The sequence below is a fragment of the Camponotus vicinus genome, unplaced genomic scaffold, assembly GCF_025532165.1.
Source record: "Camponotus vicinus isolate PSW18456_S1 unplaced genomic scaffold, iyCamVici1.0 SCAF_12, whole genome shotgun sequence".
Taxonomy (NCBI): domain Eukaryota; kingdom Metazoa; phylum Arthropoda; class Insecta; order Hymenoptera; family Formicidae; genus Camponotus; species Camponotus vicinus.
In genome coordinates this window covers 2,926,132-2,945,901 of record NW_028141948.1, presented here as the reverse complement: position 1 = coordinate 2,945,901, position 19,770 = coordinate 2,926,132, and the positions used below count along the sequence as shown (strand labels likewise).

At 32.0% G+C, this 19,770-nt stretch overlaps 5 protein-coding genes and 1 long non-coding RNA gene across 19 annotated transcripts in view; 3 read left to right on the top strand and 3 right to left on the bottom strand.

The window, feature by feature from the left end:
* The window catches only part of LOC145962638 (uncharacterized), a 94,562-nt gene extending 89,863 nt beyond the window's left edge, over positions 1-4,699 (bottom strand). For 6 of the 7 annotated variants that reach the window (XR_014435899.1, XR_014435895.1, XR_014435894.1 and 3 more), the window contains exons 1-2: positions 4,277-4,699; positions 2,435-2,502 (exon numbers count right to left, since the gene is read on the bottom strand). The gene's annotated coding sequence lies outside the window, so the exon portion shown is untranslated. Of the gene's footprint in view, positions 1-110; positions 520-2,434; positions 2,503-4,276 lie in introns of those variants that run through there. The other variant, XR_014435896.1, reaches the window with a different exon arrangement.
* LOC145962640 (uncharacterized) overlaps positions 1-6,449 on the top strand; it is a 127,304-nt gene extending 120,855 nt beyond the window's left edge. For 6 of the 7 annotated variants that reach the window (XR_014435904.1, XR_014435906.1, XR_014435909.1 and 3 more), the window contains one exon: positions 2,413-6,195. This is a non-coding gene — a long non-coding RNA (uncharacterized LOC145962640). Of the gene's footprint in view, positions 1-2,412; positions 6,196-6,314 lie in introns of those variants that run through there. The other variant, XR_014435903.1, reaches the window with a different exon arrangement.
* Positions 6,338-10,123, top strand: Cct5 (chaperonin containing TCP1 subunit 5). The gene is made up of 7 exons (XM_083083842.1): positions 6,338-6,582; positions 7,150-7,574; positions 7,656-7,848; positions 7,936-8,205; positions 8,570-8,755; positions 9,018-9,336; positions 9,411-10,123. The coding sequence occupies exons 1-7, from the start codon at positions 6,475-6,477 to the stop codon at positions 9,542-9,544; spliced, it is 1,635 nt and encodes a 544-aa protein (XP_082939968.1). The 5' UTR covers positions 6,338-6,474; the 3' UTR covers positions 9,545-10,123.
* A 392-nt stretch (positions 10,124-10,515) lies between these two features.
* LOC145962631 (uncharacterized) lies at positions 10,516-14,050 on the bottom strand. The gene is made up of 2 exons (XM_083083841.1): positions 11,347-14,050; positions 10,516-11,133 (listed from the first exon to the last, which is right to left on the bottom strand). The coding sequence occupies exon 1, from the start codon at positions 13,797-13,799 to the stop codon at positions 12,042-12,044; it is 1,758 nt and encodes a 585-aa protein (XP_082939967.1). The 5' UTR covers positions 13,800-14,050; the 3' UTR covers positions 10,516-11,133; positions 11,347-12,041.
* Positions 14,051-14,078: 28 nt separating this feature from the next.
* Positions 14,079-16,183, bottom strand: LOC145962636 (uncharacterized). 2 transcript variants are annotated; one of them, XM_083083847.1, is made up of 5 exons: positions 16,001-16,183; positions 15,691-15,905; positions 15,304-15,478; positions 14,653-14,776; positions 14,079-14,427 (listed from the first exon to the last, which is right to left on the bottom strand). In XM_083083847.1, the coding sequence occupies exons 2-4, from the start codon at positions 15,791-15,793 to the stop codon at positions 14,674-14,676; spliced, it is 381 nt and encodes a 126-aa protein (XP_082939973.1). In that variant the 5' UTR covers positions 15,794-15,905; positions 16,001-16,183; the 3' UTR covers positions 14,079-14,427; positions 14,653-14,673. The 2 variants fall into 2 exon arrangements, with proteins under 2 accessions (XP_082939973.1, XP_082939974.1); XM_083083848.1 differs by having other exon boundaries at positions 15,691-15,894.
* A 1,206-nt stretch (positions 16,184-17,389) lies between these two features.
* LOC145963191 (uncharacterized) lies at positions 17,390-19,467 on the top strand. Its single transcript, XM_083084894.1, has 3 exons — positions 17,390-17,515; positions 17,595-19,429; positions 19,462-19,467. Exons 2-3 carry the CDS (start codon positions 18,374-18,376, stop codon positions 19,465-19,467), a joined length of 1,062 nt encoding a protein of 353 aa, XP_082941020.1. The 5' UTR covers positions 17,390-17,515; positions 17,595-18,373.
* The last annotated feature ends 303 nt before the right edge of the window (positions 19,468-19,770 follow it).

Genomic DNA, 19,770 nt, shown 5'->3' with positions numbered 1-19,770 from the left:
TTCATCGTAGAAAAAGTCACTTATCCGAAATTGCGTCGACACCTTAATTAATAAATTGTTTTTACCTATTATATTTTATGAATTTATTATTAAAATTTGAACAGTGATAATTAAAAATTGACGGTTTAATATAGAATTTTGATTCGACTCCTTTCTACAAGCGATTAATCAGAGAATCATTTATTAAGTGACAAATTCAGGACATATTTCACTCAAAAATTTCAAAGCATTGATAAGATCTCGTAATTATCTCGTATCATCGAAATTATCAAGTAGAAAGTAGACGGACGATATACGGTTGATTGGAATTATGATTACTTTCCTCGGCATCGTTCCTTTCTCATTGATCTTTCCGATCGCGTAACAAATCATCGTCTTCTCGTCGAGAGAAGGATGTCCTTTCGGATCGATTCACACGTGGGAGAAGCCGCGTGGGTTTTCCAGCCACGAGGCTTATCACTCGGTATTACTTGGAACGAACGATGAACCAGGACAACGCAGCATCACGATTATTGGATTCTGTATCCAATACAGGATGCTTCAGAAAGTGCAAATATTTTACCGGTTTTAAAGTTCAGAAGATATTCGACACAAATCTAATTTACGATTATTATTACTTACAAAATACGAAAATACGGGTTTGATATTTATATAATCAAGTCTATTATGATTTGATACATGAATATAATTAATTATTTTAATTTGATTGTAATTTGATTAATTATATATGATTTATATTGAAATAAATGTACGAGAGTTACACTAGAGTCCTTTACAGATTCTAATGTAAACGGAATTTATTATGATACTTTATTCGTACGTGATCCTAAAATTGTGTGGACGTGACATTTTTCCATTCAAAATAATTATCTCGAAAATTCAATATTTGCATTATCCTTTTTACATCACGATTCGTACGATAAATTTTAACGAGGATATGTATTGCGAAGTGGTATAAAAAGTAAATAACGATCGCATCGCGTGACAGCGAAATAAAATTACAATCGAGCGTCCACGTGGGACGCGCGATATAGATATAAATATGTAACAATATTTATATCCAGAATACCGACATATATAAATATATATTGCAGCACACATTCTTTCGTGTATAAATATTCAGCTAATTTAATTCCGTAAAGGAAAAAAAAAATATAACGGATGAGACGAAAATAATCGATAATAGCGGAAGCGCAATCAGTTATAAATATTTAATGATATTTCTGGAATTATAGAAGCTTAATTATATAAAGGTGAGAGAAAAGTATTTTCACGCAAAAGAGATATCACGTAATGCGGGATTAACGAGATATTGTTTTTTCGATTGATTAGACTGCGAATATAATCATATTATGATAGAGAGATAGCATTTCTTTTTATATGTTTACCTTTGCAATCTTTCTACGATTAATATATAATCACAGATTTTAACAAATTATTTATTTATTTTATTTTATTTATTTATTTTATTCTTGTTTATAATATTTTTATGCAAAATGGGAGTGGGAAAAAAAGTGATAAGAATTTCGAGAATAATGTCGAGAATCTCGTATAAAACTCTTTTAATATTTTATATAAATTTTGTGCAATTGATACCTATATATTAATGTGACACAAAATCTCCAATGCTGCTTCATCACGTTCGAAAATGCTCCAAATACAGTTATAATACCATTTAAATTTGCGCATCCGATATGACAAGTTTTAACTATTTTCACCGAAGTGATGTTTATTTTATTATGATTTTTTTTAACATTTAATTATCGAAACATAGTAGATATGTAAAACATAAACAAGCTGATGTATCGTTTCAAGTCAAAATGTAAAAAACCGAGGAAACTTAATTTTATATAATATATATATGCAATTTTTTTTTAATTAGAATAATAATAGTAATTAATTATTTTTTTGACATACAAATCGAACCATAATATGCAATCTAATCAATCTCGCTAATCGATCCGATTAAATCTTACTGAGATGATTCTTTCGTTGTGTAATGAAATTAATCATCGACACAAAATAGCGAAATAATCAATTGGATCGTAAAGCACGTTACTTATATATTTGCCCTCTTGTGACGCACAAAATTGTATACGATAAATTGCATAAAAATTTCCTGAGTAGACGCGTTTCAAGGATTGCTACTTTTCGATAAGATAAGATAACGGAAACAAAATAAGAGTGTAGTCAAAGTGTTGAGAACACGAATGACTTTAGCAAGGATTGACTGGCAGAAGATAGATTGCAGTCATCTGAAGAACGAACGATAACGATAACAAACTCTTATTTAATCGTGACTTCGTGATTTCGTAGAACTTTACGCTATGCTTGACCTATCTAATTTTTTTGATGTTTCAATGATTATTGTTTTAGATGTTTCTCGTCAGTTATGTCTCAATTCTATTTTAGTAAACGACGTGGAGTGACTTACTTGATCAAAGTGGGACTTGCTTCTGCGTTGAAAGATATTGCTGCTTTTCGGAAGAAAATGAAAACGGCCTGCAACAGAAAAAGATACGATTGTTGGACTTGATTAATTATTATTCGATTAATTACTAGATAATATGAAAGACTAATATAAATTTTTAAAAGAGTGATATTAATATGATAATCCATGCACACAGGATATTTTCCAACATTGTATAAAAAATTAATTTTGCGCGTAGATTCTTTCAAATTTTTCTCAATAATAAAGAAAAAAATTTGAACAAAACTAATATTTATTACATGTTTATAATATGCATATACACGTGTGTGTGTGAAACTTAATTAATCAAGAAATATGTTGACAATCTTCAATTAAAATGTGATGAAAGATGATACAATTAAGATCCAATTGGGAGAAACGATTGTTATCTGATTATATTTCGCCAAAATATTCTCATAATTCTCATAATATCACGGAAGTCTATTTTTAATCGTTTTATTCGAAGAAAATATGAACAATAAATACCGCTTGCTTTATCTGATTTTCTTTCCTCAACGTCTTTCCTAACGTATCGGAGGAGAGATTGGAGAGTCTGATCAGGTGCGCAATTGTACATGTGATTTTTGGATGAGTCATAAGGCTCGCCCGATATATTGTTGGTTCTTAAAACGGCGCCGACATTTATCGCTTATTGATAATAAGGCTTGTTTATCAGCTGCACGCTCCGGATGAAATTCTGTTATTACTTAACACTTAATATTATCTGCTGATGTGTATGTGTATTTGTATGTGTGTAAGATAAAGCGGTACTCAACCTCCGCTTCGATCGTTCCGATTTTCCGCTGCATTCGACATTTACAAGACAATAAACCGTATCTATTTCTCTCTTTTTCTCTCGTTCAAAATTTCCCAGATCTCACAAGTGTAAATCATAGTATAGTTATTGATCGATAATTTGCAAGTTTTATTTAAATCTCATGTTTCTTAAATAAACCATTAAAGCAATGCGAATCGCATATATATTTTTAATATAATAAAATATTAAATATTAATTTTTATTTAGTGAAAATCTATGAATATTTTGTACGAAAAATGATACATATATCTAAATAATATATATTAATATGCAATGAAAAATTAAAAAAAAAAATCATCTTGTACTTAAATTATATTTTCATTTTTTCTTTCTCTTTTCCTTCGTTTTAGGCTTTAAATAAATAAATAAATAAATAAATAAATAAATATATATATATATATATATATATATATATATACATATATATATATATTATTTATTTATTTACTTATAATAATTAAAAAGAAAAATTAAAAAATTACATAAATAATTTTAACGCATCATACACATTTAATGCAATTTTTATCATAATGTCGCCACCTATCGGCTTGTTCTGAAATTTCTATTGAAACCGATTAAACATAAATAGCAGAACTCTATACGATATCATGATAATTAATTCATGCTTGATGCTATATCTACATGCATAACTTTAGAACGACACATATTACACTTTATCACGATTAATCATGCATCATCAGCATCATTTCGTGAGAGTTCACGATTAATAATTAAACGAACGAAATCATCCTTTACAAAATTCTCTCTCTTCGATTTTTCTCGCGAAATTTATTGTAAAATTTTGTGGTAAAAAAAGAAAAAGATAGAAAAAGAGAGAGAAAGAAAGACAAGAGAGAGAGAGAGAGAAAATTGAACCTATATAATCGCACATCATTTTCTCCTTTTCTCTATGCATAATTGAAATTAAAATTATACTTGCACGCGAAGCGAAGCGTAATTATTCCGCATTTTCGCGGAAAACATCTTACCTTGTTTCTTGCTTGGTTATCTTGAACGAGATGCGGGATACACGGACTTTGCTCATCGGGCAATGTTCACCTGCCTCCAGGTTTCCGACAACGGTTTACGCTTCCAACCGGTAATTACGCTTTTCCAATGGCGAAATTGCTTCCGAGAAACCAGCCCGGCTCTTTTCCACGCGTTCGCCGCCACCGCCTCGGGAGAAACGCGCGCGCGCGCGCGCGCCGACTGTTTGATTTCCAAAGTCACGTCACTTCCTCGAACTATTCTCGCGCGTGTTACACATCGCGGTTACCGAGAATCTAACGATGTTTCTCGCCGATGGATTCCCGTTTCTCGGGTACGCGCCTTAAACCGGTAAAGCAGCCGGGATCTCGACGCGGGAAAATTAAGTCAATCTTCGAGGCGATATCTTAACAACGCGAAGGGAGCGTTTTTTGCGCGGAATGAAGTGCGCGCCACGTCCCGTTTCGTTCCGTTCCGTTCCGTTCCATTCCGTTTCGTCGAAACGGAATGGAACGGAACGCGAAGTTTCGAAAGGAATAATTCTTCAAAGTGTGACTCTTTAAAATTAACGTGTAATTCTTTAACGCAACAATGTAAAGAATATCATTCGCGAAAATGATGAAAAAAAAAGAGATGCCATTTTCCACAAATTGCAAAATATCAATAGCATGATCCAATAATTATATTTATTCTTCAGGTCCTCCATAAATTTCGTCAAAATTCGGAAGAAACATTTTTCATCAGATACAAAATTTAACTCGTGAAACCTTTTTTTTTTTACACGTTATATTATTTTCTTACTCACCGGCACTTTTTCCAATCTGTCAACCGCGAATGCCTTTCATGCTTGGCAAACGGAGTCCGACATGTGGTCTTTGAAGGATTAACGTCGCGCAAAGTGCTCGCGATGTGATCATATGATCAGGGGAAAAGGGGGAGAGCGGGGGGAGAGGGGCGGCAAAGGGCGAGCAGGGTCGCTTTAGATGCATGCGGTTACCGGGTATCCCGGTTTTACTGCATATTGGAGCTATAACCCGTGCGTTACGAAGCCTTTTAGCGGAAGTTTAGGGCGAGAAAGTGGGACGGGAATGTATATTTGAACGCGCGAGAGCGAGCGAACCCGCTCGTATTCTCGCAGTTTCCGCAGTTTCCTCCTCCTCCTCCTCCTCCTCTTCCCTTCTCCCTTTCTCTCCAACGTGGACTGCAGTTCGTTTAATTATCGCGATAATGCTCGGCGGTGTCAAAGTTTATACTACCTGACCGTTATACTTGGTCGTCCTCTGCAGCCGCTCTCGATTCTCCCCGGCTTTTCATTATTTCACGATACAGGAATAAATGAATGGAGTGTGTAACGAGAGATGCTTTTGTCCATTATTGCGCTTTTGTAATTTGTCGATGTCAGGGCGAAAGGTTGTTTCGAATCAGAGATATTCAAAAATTTCGCGAGAGATACTTCGATTTTTTTTTCTTTGATAGGAAATTTTATAGTACTTGACTTTTTTTGGTAAAAAATCTTAGATTAGCAAAAATATCTTTTTATATTAATCTTAACATATTTAATGTAATTTAAATGTTTTAAAAAATAAAGGAAATTAAATTAAAAAGAAGTTCCAGAACACGATTTATATAAAATTCTAAAGAATCTAAAAATAGAAGCTATAATTAAGTAACAAGGAAATAGAAGAAAAAGAAAGATTTTATTCTGTTTTCAACGTCCTATTTAAATTATATGTATTTTTTAATGTATTTTTAATATATAAAATATATATTTAATATATAAAATATTTTTTAATATATTTTTTAAATATTAAATATTATATTTGAACAAATTAATCTCTCAAAAATATTAAGAGATGGGCTGAATACAAAAAATTCATTGAAACTATCTTACAGAGATTTATCTTACCGTTAATTATATCTGCTAAATAGTTTATACAAGAGAAGACGATTATAGATGGCGCTTTCGTTCCTAAATCAATCTCGAAATTTCATCGCCGTCTACGTCTGGCTATTCCGGTCGTAAACAACGTTCATGCGTAGGCTGTCCATTCGGAGTCGTTCAATTTGCCGAAGAAGAGGAAGATGGCTGCGTAGAATCGACAAGCGGTTGATGGGAGCGTCGCATCGTCCAAGACAATCGCTATTTCGATCGAGGACGAGTTGTTCGATAATCCATCTGCTGTTGCGTTGAACTGTCAAAATGACGGCGATACCCGGAACCGTGGCATTCGACGAATTCGGCCGGCCTTTTATCATCTTGAGAAACCAAGAGAAGCAGCAACGGCTCATCGGTCACGATGCGATCAAGGTAAGAAATCAGGAGGAAAATCCCGATTTATATCGCGTCTCGGTTATAATTTCGCGAGGTTTTTCTCGTGGATGACGGGATACGTCAAACCTCTCGTCGCGACGTATCTTGATGATTTGCGGCTTCTCAAGAATCGGCCACGTGAGATATTTAATGGCGGCATTTAGGCTTGACGAATAAAAGAGAAATTTCGATTATAAATTCTATGTGGATAGTTTTTCTCTTGTTTCTCGAATTTTGTCTTTTGATTCACATATGTAAATGGGAGGAATGTGAATGAATTTTTCACATGTTCCATGAATAATATCCGCCCTTCGACGGATTTGTGACCATATAAGGCAATCTGTAGATATCACCGAAATTACGGAAGGCAAGAATTACAAATTTGCGTTTCATGATATAACTTTTCATATTTTCATTATAATTAATATTTTAATTTCTCAAGATAACAATTTTATTTAATTTATAAAATTCCGTTAAATAAAGTCCCATTAAATAACATATATAATTTTTTTTTAATAGAAAATTGAAATAAATGTTATAAATAGAGGAATATTTTGATTGCAGTCGCATATTATGGCAGCACGTAATGTGGCCAGTATTCTTAGAACATCCTTGGGACCTAAGGGACTGGATAAGTTGATGGTGAGTTCCGATGGAGATATCACTGTTACCAATGATGGTGCTACAATCCTGAAGAACATGGATGTTGACCATGAAATTGCCAAGCTTATGGTTCAGCTGTCGAAATCTCAGGATGATGAAATTGGAGATGGCACTACTGGAGTAGTTGTTTTAGCTGGTGCGCTTCTGGAACAAGCCGAACAGTTATTAGATAAGGGAATTCATCCAATTAGAATAGCTGATGGTTTCGAATTAGCAGCGAGATGCTCTACTGAACATCTCAAGACAATAACAGATGACTTTAAAGGAACCCCAGAAAATTTGGAGCCTTATATCGACATTGCTATGACATCACTTGGTTCCAAGATGTAATAAAGCAGTCTTATTGTTTTCAAAGACGTTTCTTTTTAATTAATTTCTTTTTATTTATATATTTTATTCTTTCACAGCGTTAACAAGCATCATAGACAGATGGCAGAAATTGCTGTACAAGCTGTGCTGGCAGTTATGGATCCTGTTACTCGTGATGTTAATTTTGAACTAATCAAGATAGAAGGAAAGGTTGGTGGTAGATTGGAAGATACTGTCTTGGTACGTGGTGTCGTTGTTGACAAGGACTTCAGTCATCCACAGATGCCAAAGGTAAAATTTGAAAAATATTTGATGTCAGATTTTCATTTTACAATAAGAAAAAGGTTATATAATTGTACTTGATTTATAATTGTATAGAGATTAGAAAACGTCAAATTGGCCATCCTAACATGTCCCTTCGAGCCGCCGAAACCCAAAACAAAGCATAAGTTGGATGTCACGTCGGTCGACGATTACAGAGCCTTGCGCGATTACGAGCGCGAGAAATTCACAGAAATGGTGAAGCAAGTTAAAGATGCCGGTGCAACACTGGCTATATGTCAATGGGGTTTCGATGATGAAGCCAATCATCTTCTGTTACAAAACAATTTGCCTGCGATTAGATGGGTCGGCGGTCCGGAAATTGAAGTGAGTGTTGATTTTGTAATTTTATTTTAGTTAGATTTATAATCGATTTTATTTTACTTATTTTTATGCTTTTACAATTATCATATTTTTCTAATGATGAGAAAAAAGTGCCAGAGGAGATGTGAGAGTTCTGGAAACTGGTTGATTTTGGTTTTGATAGTATCAGTCTTTTCGTAAATTAATGTTACATTGACTTTCGAGAAAAATGTAAATGCTTTCAAAATTAAACAATCAATGATTCAGCTCTCTTGCGGTGGCTCCAATGATCCAAAGATTATGAGATCTGAAGTAATCGCGATATCTTCTTCTCATATTATGTATTTCATATAAAGATATACATGAAGGAATTAAATTATTTTTTCAGCTTATCGCCATTGCAACTGGTGGACGTATTGTACCTCGCTTCGAGGAATTGACACCGGAGAAACTTGGTCATGCCGGGGTCGTCAGGGAATTAACTTTCGGGACAACAAAGGATCGAATGTTGGTCATTGAGGAATGCAAGAATTCTCGCGCCGTGACAATCTTTATCCGTGGCGGCAACAAAATGGTACACAATGATAGTTATTGATAAAAATAATTTTTGTGCAAGGAGAATTTCAGTATGTTATTTTTCAATGCGCATAACTGACCAGACACCTTGCAATAGCATTGCATTGCAATTATAAAAGCTGTTCACAATTTTTTGTTAATTGAGATCGATTTTTTGTGATGCAACATTTATTTCCGATTGTTTAAATAATTTTAGGAATTCTTGTCTATGATACAATTGAATGTCTATGTATTCAATCTTCAATATTTTGTGCTTTTAGATTATTGAAGAAGCAAAACGATCAATACACGATGCATTGTGTACCGTGCGTAACGTAGTCAAGGACAACAAGATCTTATACGGTGGAGGTGCAGCGGAAATATCTTGCGCATTGGCATGTGCGGCGCAAGCTGATAAAATCAGCACTCTGGAACAGTATGCCTTCCGTTCCTTTGCTGAGGCTCTGGAGAGTGTCCCCATGGCGCTCGCGGAAAATGCTGGTTTTTCTCCGGTGGATACCATAGCGGAAATCAAGGCGCGTCAATTAGCTGAGAAAAATCCCGCTCTTGGTATCGATTGTTTAAATCGAGGCACTGCGAGTACGTATAATTCTTATACTTTTATATGTTGTTTTATTTTATTGATATTTAAATTATTATGAATTGCGTTACAGATATGAAGAAACAGAACGTCATCGAAACTCTGACGAGCAAGACACAACAAATACTGTTGGCTACGCAGCTAGTTAAGATGATCCTGAAAATCGATGATATACGGTCGCCTAATGATTTTGGCGATATGTCTTAACAAGCTAAGTTCAATAATAAATTATCATAATCATACAAAACATAGTAAATTTTTTTAAAAATTCTTATTTCATTATATTAAATACTTAATTTCCTTATTTAATACTCTTTACATCTTCTACATATTCCAGTTGTAATAAATAAATAACATGAATTTCAATTGATTGAATTAAATACTGGTTTTCATCAATTTTTGCTATAATGTCATAATTTGTACAATCATTGCTTTTACGTTTGAATTTTATTTGTTCAAATCTAATACTGTATGTCATTTGCTATAACATCATAATTGATATATTAAAAGATTATGATATCTTTGACGTTTGTATTTGTGTGATAGCATGTACGAGAGCATTTAATTTAAATACTTTTATCCTTATATTTTCTGCATCTTTCAAAAAAATTTAAAAATATTTTTACGGCATAGGCAAATTATTGCGAAAAAACTGTTATGAATGCTTTATTATCATTTTAGCAACAAATAAATATGTCACATTTTTTATAAAATGGTATAAGATACACAATCACTCATTACATATGTATGAATTAAATATAAAATATAACAATGTATCTTTCCTGTTTCTTTTGGTCGTCTATTTCTGTCTTTCTCATTTTTATACCGTTTCGACCACCAGACTCAATTTTTTTATAATAGTCCTTTCTTTTTTTCTCTGATATCCAAATGTAAAATGTATACCAACACATAACATAATATCATTCCTTTCTCTTTCTATTTCTCGCGCGCATACATTTTTTTATAATATATATAAATCTTGTATAAATATTATATATATATATAAAATATATTATACGAAATAATATATAATATACAAAATTAATATATAATAATATAATAATATTATACGAAATATATATATAATAATATTATACAAAATATATATATATATATATATATATATATATATATATATATATATATAATATTATATATATATTAAGAAATATCGCATTTTTTTATACATTATAAATAATCTTACGAATCTAAATTCTTTACAAATACTTTATCATACGGAATATAAAATTAATTTTAAAAATATGACACTTACAGTCTTTTTATATCAATTCTTTCATGCACTGTTACTTGCTCTGATATGTTCTGATGAAAGATATTTCGTAAAATATTATTATTATTCGTTATGCTAGCCAGTTCAACATAACAATCGATAAACCAACAATCACAAATAGATCGGTTCGAAACTTTGGTGGACGTATTCGTATTAACGGATGCTGAACGAGAGAGAGTGCAAAACGAGTAGCGAAGCGCGCGAGACGATAGAAGGAGAGCATAGATCGTATGCACGTCGAAAAGGCTCATGTATTGCTGCTGTTGCTACTGCTGCTCCTCTAAAAGATTAGCCGACAAGGAAGTATGCGAAGGGGGTTCCACGACATTAGAGCCTCATTAACGCGCGCACCTGTCGACCAGCTGGTACTCTATTGGGTCAGCTAATTACATGCCGATTCTGGGATCACTCGTACAATGCCGTGACATACCGTTCTCCTTCGGTAGTAAGCGTAGCTCCAACAATTGATACTTGAGATCGTTCACTGGCGACGGAAATAAATCCCCTGTCGACAGAATATTATATCTTTTTTTTCATGCAGTTATACAAATATTATTTTTATATTTCGTTGAAAAAGAATTTATTTTATTAAATATTTTATCTAATTCATAATTTAAATAAAAAGAAAAGACAAATATTATATCGATAAAATGGTATAAGATTTTTGAATATATACAGATACATATAATTACAGAAAAAATCAGTGGGAAATACTTACGTAAAATAATAGTATTCGAGGAAAGATGGAAATGTAGAAGATAATAAAAAGAAGGAAACATCTGGAATTGTCATGGTATTATTGCATCCTCTCGACCGAATCAGTTGTATCTCCAGAGAATTCAGTTTTCATCATGAATAATTTCGAGATTCTAAGTTTATAGAATTTTCGAAACTTCTCGGGCACCTATCCTGATTAAAACTTAACATAAAACCATAGATAAAAGTAATATTTCTAATCGTTGATCCTGTGTAAATACAGTTCAGTCATAGTCTTTTATTTATTTCGAGAAATTATCTAGTCTTTTTTGAGCCCTCGATACTGAAAAGTTTGTCAATGCGTCATATATAAGGACTATATAACATTGTCGGAATAAAATTATATGTTTTAATAAACATCGAGATAACGAAACTTTACATACAGAAGAGTATCATTTCTACACTTGTTTCTTCCGATATTTCTTGCGCATCCAGTCTATTTTTCTATTATATTTAAATTGCTTCTTCGTTTTTTTCACCAGAGTATTTTGTTTGATATTTCGTCTGAAGTCTTTTGTTTGTGTGTGTGTGTGAGATCTTCTTTTATTACATTATTAATTATTTCTTATATAAAGATTTTTGAATATTTTTCCGTTTTTTGTGTTCTTTGCGCCTTCAGTATTTATCTCTGTTATTTTTTTTGTTATATATAATTATTTAACTGTGAACTTCGGTTAAATAATTAACTAACTGTGCACTAGTTAATGCCGGAGTATCTTCTTGTGTTTGATGAGCTTGTTTTAAAAATTGTCTCCATGATTTTTCTATCTTTTTAGATGCGATACGAAACCATATTTTGCGGATCACATTTGTATACAAATTTATATTATAATTTTTGTTTAAAGGAAATGTTTTGGAACACTTGGAACGCTTGGAATACGTTTTATTGATTTTATTAATAAGCTTTGGATACAGTGGTTGAAAAAATGAAACTGTGCTTATCGGAAAAATTAGTATTTCGAAATCGTCATCTTGCGTAATCTCTTCCAAGGGGATGTGTTGCATGCAATTGTCAACAAGTAACAGCACTTTGCCCGTTATATTTTCGTTTAATTGATGTTGTTTCACACTTTCCTTAAATTTATTCTTGTACCAAAGTGCGAACTCTTTTGATTCTTTCATTTCGATATCTTCTTGTAATGATTGATTTTCATAGTTTTCCTTAAGTTCATTCCTTAGTTCATTCACAGTAATGGGTTGTAATTTGTTACTACCAGTAACATTTGTGCAAAATATAGCAGTTACATGAGTTTTTAATTTTTTAGCATCAATTTTTTCCATATTTATTTCGTTGCCTTCTGCGTGGTTTAGTAAGATTTCATCATCAAATTTCTGTATGACGTCTATTTTTGACGATATTTTGATCACATTATAAATATTATCTTTATTAATATTTTCCTTCTCTAATCGCTGATTCAATTCATAAATAAATTTTTTAGCATCAGATAGTTCGCGCACATATTGTTCATTAATTCTTTGAATTTGACGTTGGAACATCTCAAATGTGTAAGAATTTGACAAAAAATAACGTTTCCCAATTTTCCACAGCCAATTTTCTTCTGCTGACCTATCAAATTCTTCTATAATAAGTTTCAATGTTTCATCTCTAAGCATCGTGTGTGAAATTGTTTGTCCCGACTCTTTCCGTTCTAATAACCAATTAAATAGTCGCTTCTCTAAATTTGTATATTGCTTACAAAATTCGATGTTCTTTTCTTCATTTGTTCTTTGTTTCGGTAATTGATTTATTTTATCAGATTGATCAGTCTCATCACCTTGAACATCCTCTTGAACAAGATTTTGCAAAATATCAGACTTTACTAGAATCTCATGGCATTCCTTAAAGCCGCACAGCCAGGTTTTTCTTGCGCCACGATTCATTGATTTATTAAACTTGTCCATAAGTTTATTTGTTTCATCTGTAAGTAACTCGTCTGAAATTATATCTCTTGATCTTATTCGCTCCAGTAACCAATTAAGCAATTGCTCATCCACTATTCTATTAGTTTCCTTGTGTATGTCTTGAATGTTGTGACGTTTTAAAAATATCTTCAGCCAGTTGTCAAGATGTACTGGCCTTTCCTTAGTATTATTCATGATTTTATGTGCTGCCTTACAAAGTAAGTCCCAACTAATTCTGTCCCCCGATTCTTTTTGCTTTACATACCAGTCATACAATTGTTTATCCAAATTTGAATAGAGCCTAAAAGAATGAGATTTCTTGTTTTTTACATTCATTTCTTGTTTTTCCATTAATTTCTTTTCGTTAGCATAGATTGTTCTTATCGTGGAAACAGTTGACAGATTAATTCCATACTCAGTAGCAAATTGAATATCATTGTCTTCCAATTCCTGACCAATTTCAAGGCACTCTTGATGCGAGTACCACTTCGAGTCACTTTCTCTCTCTCCCATTATGTGCTTGGATGATACAACGAATCTTTTATATTTAAAATTATTTTTATGCAAAACTTTATTTCACTGATATTGACTTCAGGGAGACTCTAAAAACTTTTTGATACACGACACGAAGTTTTGAAGCGCTGAAAATTATGTTAGCAACTAAAAGTCGTGACGGTTAATTTGCTCTTGAGAAATCTCTCCGAACGAACATAAATGAAAACATTTGAAAGTCGACTCACTAACAGTAATGCTTTTGATGTTTACTGTTTACACACAGTGATATCTGCTAGGATTTTATGGTCTGATTTACAATAAGATATATATATATATCGTTTGGTACTTAATCTTCTACATAATTTTTTCTGATTTATTATTTGGACCTTTTTTTGCTTATATTATTTTGATACTCTAGATTCTGATTTGCAAAGACATCTTTGATCTTTTGCTAATGCTTTATTGCTATTTGGAAAGATCTTGTATTATTGCTTCGTCTCACAAAATTCTAAATATTATGGGAATTTTTATTTTTGACGAGATTGTCGATGAAATGTTGATAGAAGACAAACGTTTGAAGAAAATAATTATTTTCAGCACCCTTTTTTAACGAAATGTTTGTGTTAAATTCCATCATAAACGAAACCTGTTTATTCAAAAAGAAGACGTTTCTGGATTCATATTTATATGAATTTTTAATAATCTATTTGGCAAGATAAGATATTCTTTTAAAGTTTTATCATTTATTTCTAAAGTATCTTGTATATTCGCTTATATGATTACATTATACTTATTTTTATGCTTCAAAAAGAATATACCGTATTTAAGATAGACTTTACGTTTAATTTATTTATTAGTATATTTTACTTACGTATCGCAATAGATCTGGAGTTCAATGAATTCTATTGTGTATATAATAGACAGTTGGCCCATTGTCTCTAGCTCGATTGCCACGAAATCTGTTTATTAAGTTACGCCAATATTTCATAATACATCTGTAATCAAAATTTGTAAACGATTAAAAAAAATGTTTTTATTAATAAAAATCATTATAATAAATTAATCAATACTTTCATTATAACAATTGATAGTTATTACTTTTTGCAAAGAATAAATATAAAATTTGCTACTAAATTTATCTGAATCTTTTTCAGAATTTGCATGATAAAGTAGTATAGCATTACATTTCAAGAATTAAAAAAATAGTTTTAATATCATATAATAATTATATTCATTTTAATATTTTAATATAATTATTATATAAAAAAGATCTGTTCTTATTAAATATTATGAATTTACATTAAAATAATTATTTTTTATACTGCATTAATATATACATATGATGTAACACACTCGCACTCATGAATACATACATATTACACGATCGTCCATATGTATGCATGCATGTCTAATTAGTCATTTACTATAATATTAGTAATTTTGTTAATTAATTATGTACAAAAATATAGCATTGAAATAAGCATTGAAAATATCTAATAAAGTACACAATATTAAAGTTTACCTGTATAACAAGTAAAATGTTATAATAAGAATTGTTACTATTGGAGTTAACATAATTAAAAGAATCTTATAATTAAAGTGTATTTCTATTCCTTCTTCCATTCTTACATCATTCGTATTGTAAATCTCTTTATTATTTTCTTCTTCATCACTGCTTGCTGCTAACATTGTATAGACTAAAAAATGCGCGCGCATTACTTTTTTTATAGATTTAGAATATATTTTCTGATAGCTACTTTAATAGATTATTATATATTTTTTTATGTATAATTTTTGAAAGAAAAAGGGAAAGACAAAAGTAATAAATGTACACACAATTAATAAGTGACATCTTTTAAATATATTTTTGATTATATGAATTATTATCTTTTATTATTTATTGTCTTACCTGATATGCATAATGATAAGATAAAAACAAAAAAAGCCAAACATGACCATAATAAACGGAATATTTGCCTCACGACTTGCATCATTCTAGCAACAGACATCATGGATACTTGTTTAGCGCGTTTCTTCCTAAACTTCAATAATATTTGCGATTGCAATTTTATCGAACCTTTTTTATTCGGTTTTCGTTACCAGTATCACGATTCTATATCGATTCTAAAAAAAAAACATTTATTTAATATGTATTTTTTTTCCATGCTTATCCAATAACACAGATATTAAACAAAGCAGAAAAAAGTAAATATTGTAACCTGATACTAGGCGCGCGGCGAAGCTGTGAGAGGAGATCTTATCAAACGTATCATGCTGAAGCGTCGCGAGCCACTCTATTGTGTTTTGGAGATCTTTAACTAATATCTCGAAATTTTACGTTATTTGCAAAATGGTATAGGACTTTTTAGTTCAGTTTAATAAGATCTACTTGTATATTTTCGGTGTACAACTTATGTCAGACGCCTTGTACAATAGAATATCCAGATAACTGAATTACCTCTTCTATGTAAATAGATTGAATCATGTAGAAAAATACTGTTTTGCGATTTTCGAAATAATTTATAAGAAATTAATTTTAAAAATTCGAGCTATTTGCGCGAGTATAAAGTGGCGAGATGAGAAAGTCGGTTGTTACATGATCTTTAGGACGAATTAAGTCGCTGGAAATTTTGAAACCAAGACATTGGTGGAGAACTGTCTGAGAAATTGTACAATCGATTGAAATATATAAATATATCTTCAAATTAAAAATATTACCTCAATACATTTGAATTCACAATATATAATTTCTCTTTTAGGTGAACTCAAAAAATCAATAAAAAATTAGTTAAAAGGCTACAAGGACCAACGCAATGGTGGAAATATGCAAAAAATAATAAAACGGTTATTACAATAAAATAACCATATGAAAATGTTTATTTAATTTGAACATGACAAACGCCGCGTTTCAATCCAATTCGGATCCTTTTCAATGTCGACTAACAAAGTGAATAATAAACATTAAGATAAAATTAAAATTAACGGTCATAGGAGAAATGTAAATAAGTTTCGGAACAACGCAAAGTCAAAAAAAGTCAAAAAATCGGAAGCAAATATATGTACAATAACGGAAAATTTAAACCGTCAATCACAAAAAAGGAAAGAACGCATCGCATTAACGTATCGCCACAGAAAACCCGAAAGCTCGTACCGCATACCACCAGTATACCGTTAAAAACGAGATGATCCTCTCCAAAAAAACCGGAAGGAAAACCCACATACAGGTCCATGACCATTTCCAAAAGAAAAAACAGTCAAAGATGCATAAATCGATGACCAGTTGGAAACTTGATGGTCCAAATATGTGCGAGTAAAAGCTTAAAAATATGACACTCTAAAAAAGAAAAACAAGACAGAGCAATAATTTAACAAACAATCCGGAAACTACTTAAGAGAATCCTTCATATAAAGCAAGAGTATAGTTAATATAATAAAATCACATACCGGTCTCTAAATTTGAAAGTGATCTCAAATCAAAAAATCGAACACAAAGGGAGAGCAAGTTAAGCACAACTTAATGTTCCAATCAACAGAACCGAACTGAGGCACATGGGGATCACATATAGCCAAGAACGCGAAACATCAAAAAGAGGGGGGGGAGAGAGAGAGAGAAGGGAAAGGAAGGAGAGGAACAAAATGTCACAGAAGGAAAGAAGACAGAACGAAGGAAAAATTTCAAATAATCACTGCGAACATTTTTTATAATGGGCAAATACATCTTATCCAAGAATTCGGTATCGCTCTGAATGTTAAGGCCATGGTTCTGACCAGAGATATGTAACATCTCAGCAATTAACCTCTTTTTATATCTAGGTTCCTCCTCCAAAATGGAAACATTCTCCCAATCAAACTCATGTCCGTTCAATCTATGAAGAGACACAACTGAGAGAGAACCAGAAGATTTATTGATATCAGAACGATGTTCTTTAATTCTGGTCAGTAACTTCCTTTTAGTTTGTCCCACATATGAAGCATCACAGTCTAAACAACTAATTTTATAAATGACATTCACGTGGTGGAATTTAGATACCGGATCCTTGTACAATCTAATAAGGGATTTTAATTTGTTATTGACTGTATATGCCAATCTTCTGTTCGCATAACTCTTGATGTTGGAAACAAAACCTCTTGGAAAACTTGAGGAAAAAGGAATGGTGAAGAAAGGAATAAGAGAGGAGGAGGATTGAGTGAGAGCAGTTTCGTTATTGTTCACGTCAGAGATTAAAAACTTTAATCTTTGAGAAATAGTGTGAAAAATAAATTTAATAGGATAACCATTGCCTAATAAAGTCGAAATAATAAAAGAAAAATTCTCATTATGAAACCGTGGATGTGACAGTTTAAAAATTCTATCAGTCAATCCAATGATAACTCCTTTTTTATGTGACAGAGGATGGTGTGAGAAAAATGATAGAAATCTTCCTGAAAAAGTCGGTTTCCTATACCAATTAAATTCAATATAGATCCCAAAACTTGGGATCTTACCACGTGCCTACGGACTGCCAAAGATCCATAAGAAAGATTGCCCGTTACGTATCATCATCTCTTGTATTAATAGCCCTCTTTATTCGCTAGCGTCTTTCCTTCACAACATGTTAGACAAAAATTTACCTAATCCGAATAGCCATATTGCGAATAGCTTTGAATTGATTAAAAGACTTAACAATGTGTTCTTAGATGATTGGTACGATTTGGTCTCATTGGATGTGGAGAGTCTTTTTACTAATGTTCCATTAGATTTGGTTATTGGAGGAATTGCTAAAAGATGGGATTTAATTAAAAACAACATCAACATTCCTTATAAGGAATTTTTGATTTCTTTAAATCTTATTATGGACTCCACCTACTTCCAATTTGACAATGTCATATATAAACAGATTTTTGGCACTCCCATGGGATCTCCTCTCTCCCCGATCTTAGCGAATATTATTATGTCTGATTTGGAAGACAGAGCAATTTCGTCTCTTCCTGTTTCCCTTCCCTTTTATGTTCACTACGTTGATGATATTGTTCTTGCTGCTCCTAAACAATACATCCAACATATTTTCCAGGTTTTTAATTCGCTTCACAATAGACTACGGTTTACCATTGAATATTCAAACAACAACAGTATAAATTTCCTGGACACAACTATCATAATCAACAATAACTATATTGAATTTAATTGGTATAGGAAACCGACTTTTTCAGGAAGATTTCTATCATTTTTCTCACACCATCCTCTGTCACATAAAAAAGGAGTTATCATTGGATTGACTGATAGAATTTTTAAACTGTCACATCCACGGTTTCATAATGAGAATTTTTCTTTTATTATTTCGACTTTATTAGGCAATGGTTATCCTATTAAATTTATTTTTCACACTATTTCTCAAAGATTAAAGTTTTTAATCTCTGACGTGAACAATAACGAAACTGCTCTCACTCAATCCTCCTCCTCTCTTATTCCTTTCTTCACCATTCCTTTTTCCTCAAGTTTTCCAAGAGGTTTTGTTTCCAACATCAAGAGTTATGCGAACAGAAGATTGGCATATACAGTCAATAACAAATTAAAATCCCTTATTAGATTGTACAAGGATCCGGTATCTAAATTCCACCACGTGAATGTCATTTATAAAATTAGTTGTTTAGACTGTGATGCTTCATATGTGGGACAAACTAAAAGGAAGTTACTGACCAGAATTAAAGAACATCGTTCTGATATCAATAAATCTTCTGGTTTTCTCTCAGTTGTGTCTCTTCATAGATTGAACGGACATGAGTTTGATTGGGAGAATGTTTCCATTTTGGAGGAGGAACCTAGATATAAAAAGAGGTTAATTGCTGAGATGTTACATATCTCTGGTCAGAACCATGGCCTTAACATTCAGAGCGATACCGAATTCTTGGATAAGATGTATTTGCCCATTATAAAAAATGTTCGCAGTGATTATTTGAAATTTTTCCTTCGTTCTGTCTTCTTTCCTTCTGTGACATTTTGTTCCTCTCC

Excerpts from the sequence above, each read along its gene's own strand:
- Cct5 (XM_083083842.1), top strand. The coding sequence starts at position 6,475 with ATGACGGCGATACCCGGAACCGTGGCATTCGACGAATTCGGCCGGCCT. Across the intron at positions 6,583-7,149 it reads TCGGTCACGATGCGATCAAG|TCGCATATTATGGCAGCACG; the intron begins GTAAGAAATCAG and ends TTTTGATTGCAG. Across the intron at positions 8,756-9,017 it reads TCCGTGGCGGCAACAAAATG|ATTATTGAAGAAGCAAAACG; the intron begins GTACACAATGAT and ends TTGTGCTTTTAG.
- LOC145962636 (XM_083083847.1), bottom strand. The coding sequence starts at position 15,793 with ATGATGTCTGTTGCTAGAATGATGCAAGTCGTGAGGCAAATATTCCGT. Across the intron at positions 15,479-15,690 it reads CTTATCATTATGCATATCAG|TCTATACAATGTTAGCAGCA; the intron begins GTAAGACAATAA and ends CGCATTTTTTAG. Across the intron at positions 14,777-15,303 it reads ACATTTTACTTGTTATACAG|ATGTATTATGAAATATTGGC; the intron begins GTAAACTTTAAT and ends TTTTGATTACAG.
- LOC145963191 (XM_083084894.1), top strand. The coding sequence starts at position 18,374 with ATGTTAGACAAAAATTTACCTAATCCGAATAGCCATATTGCGAATAGC.
- LOC145962631 (XM_083083841.1), bottom strand. The coding sequence starts at position 13,799 with ATGGGAGAGAGAGAAAGTGACTCGAAGTGGTACTCGCATCAAGAGTGC.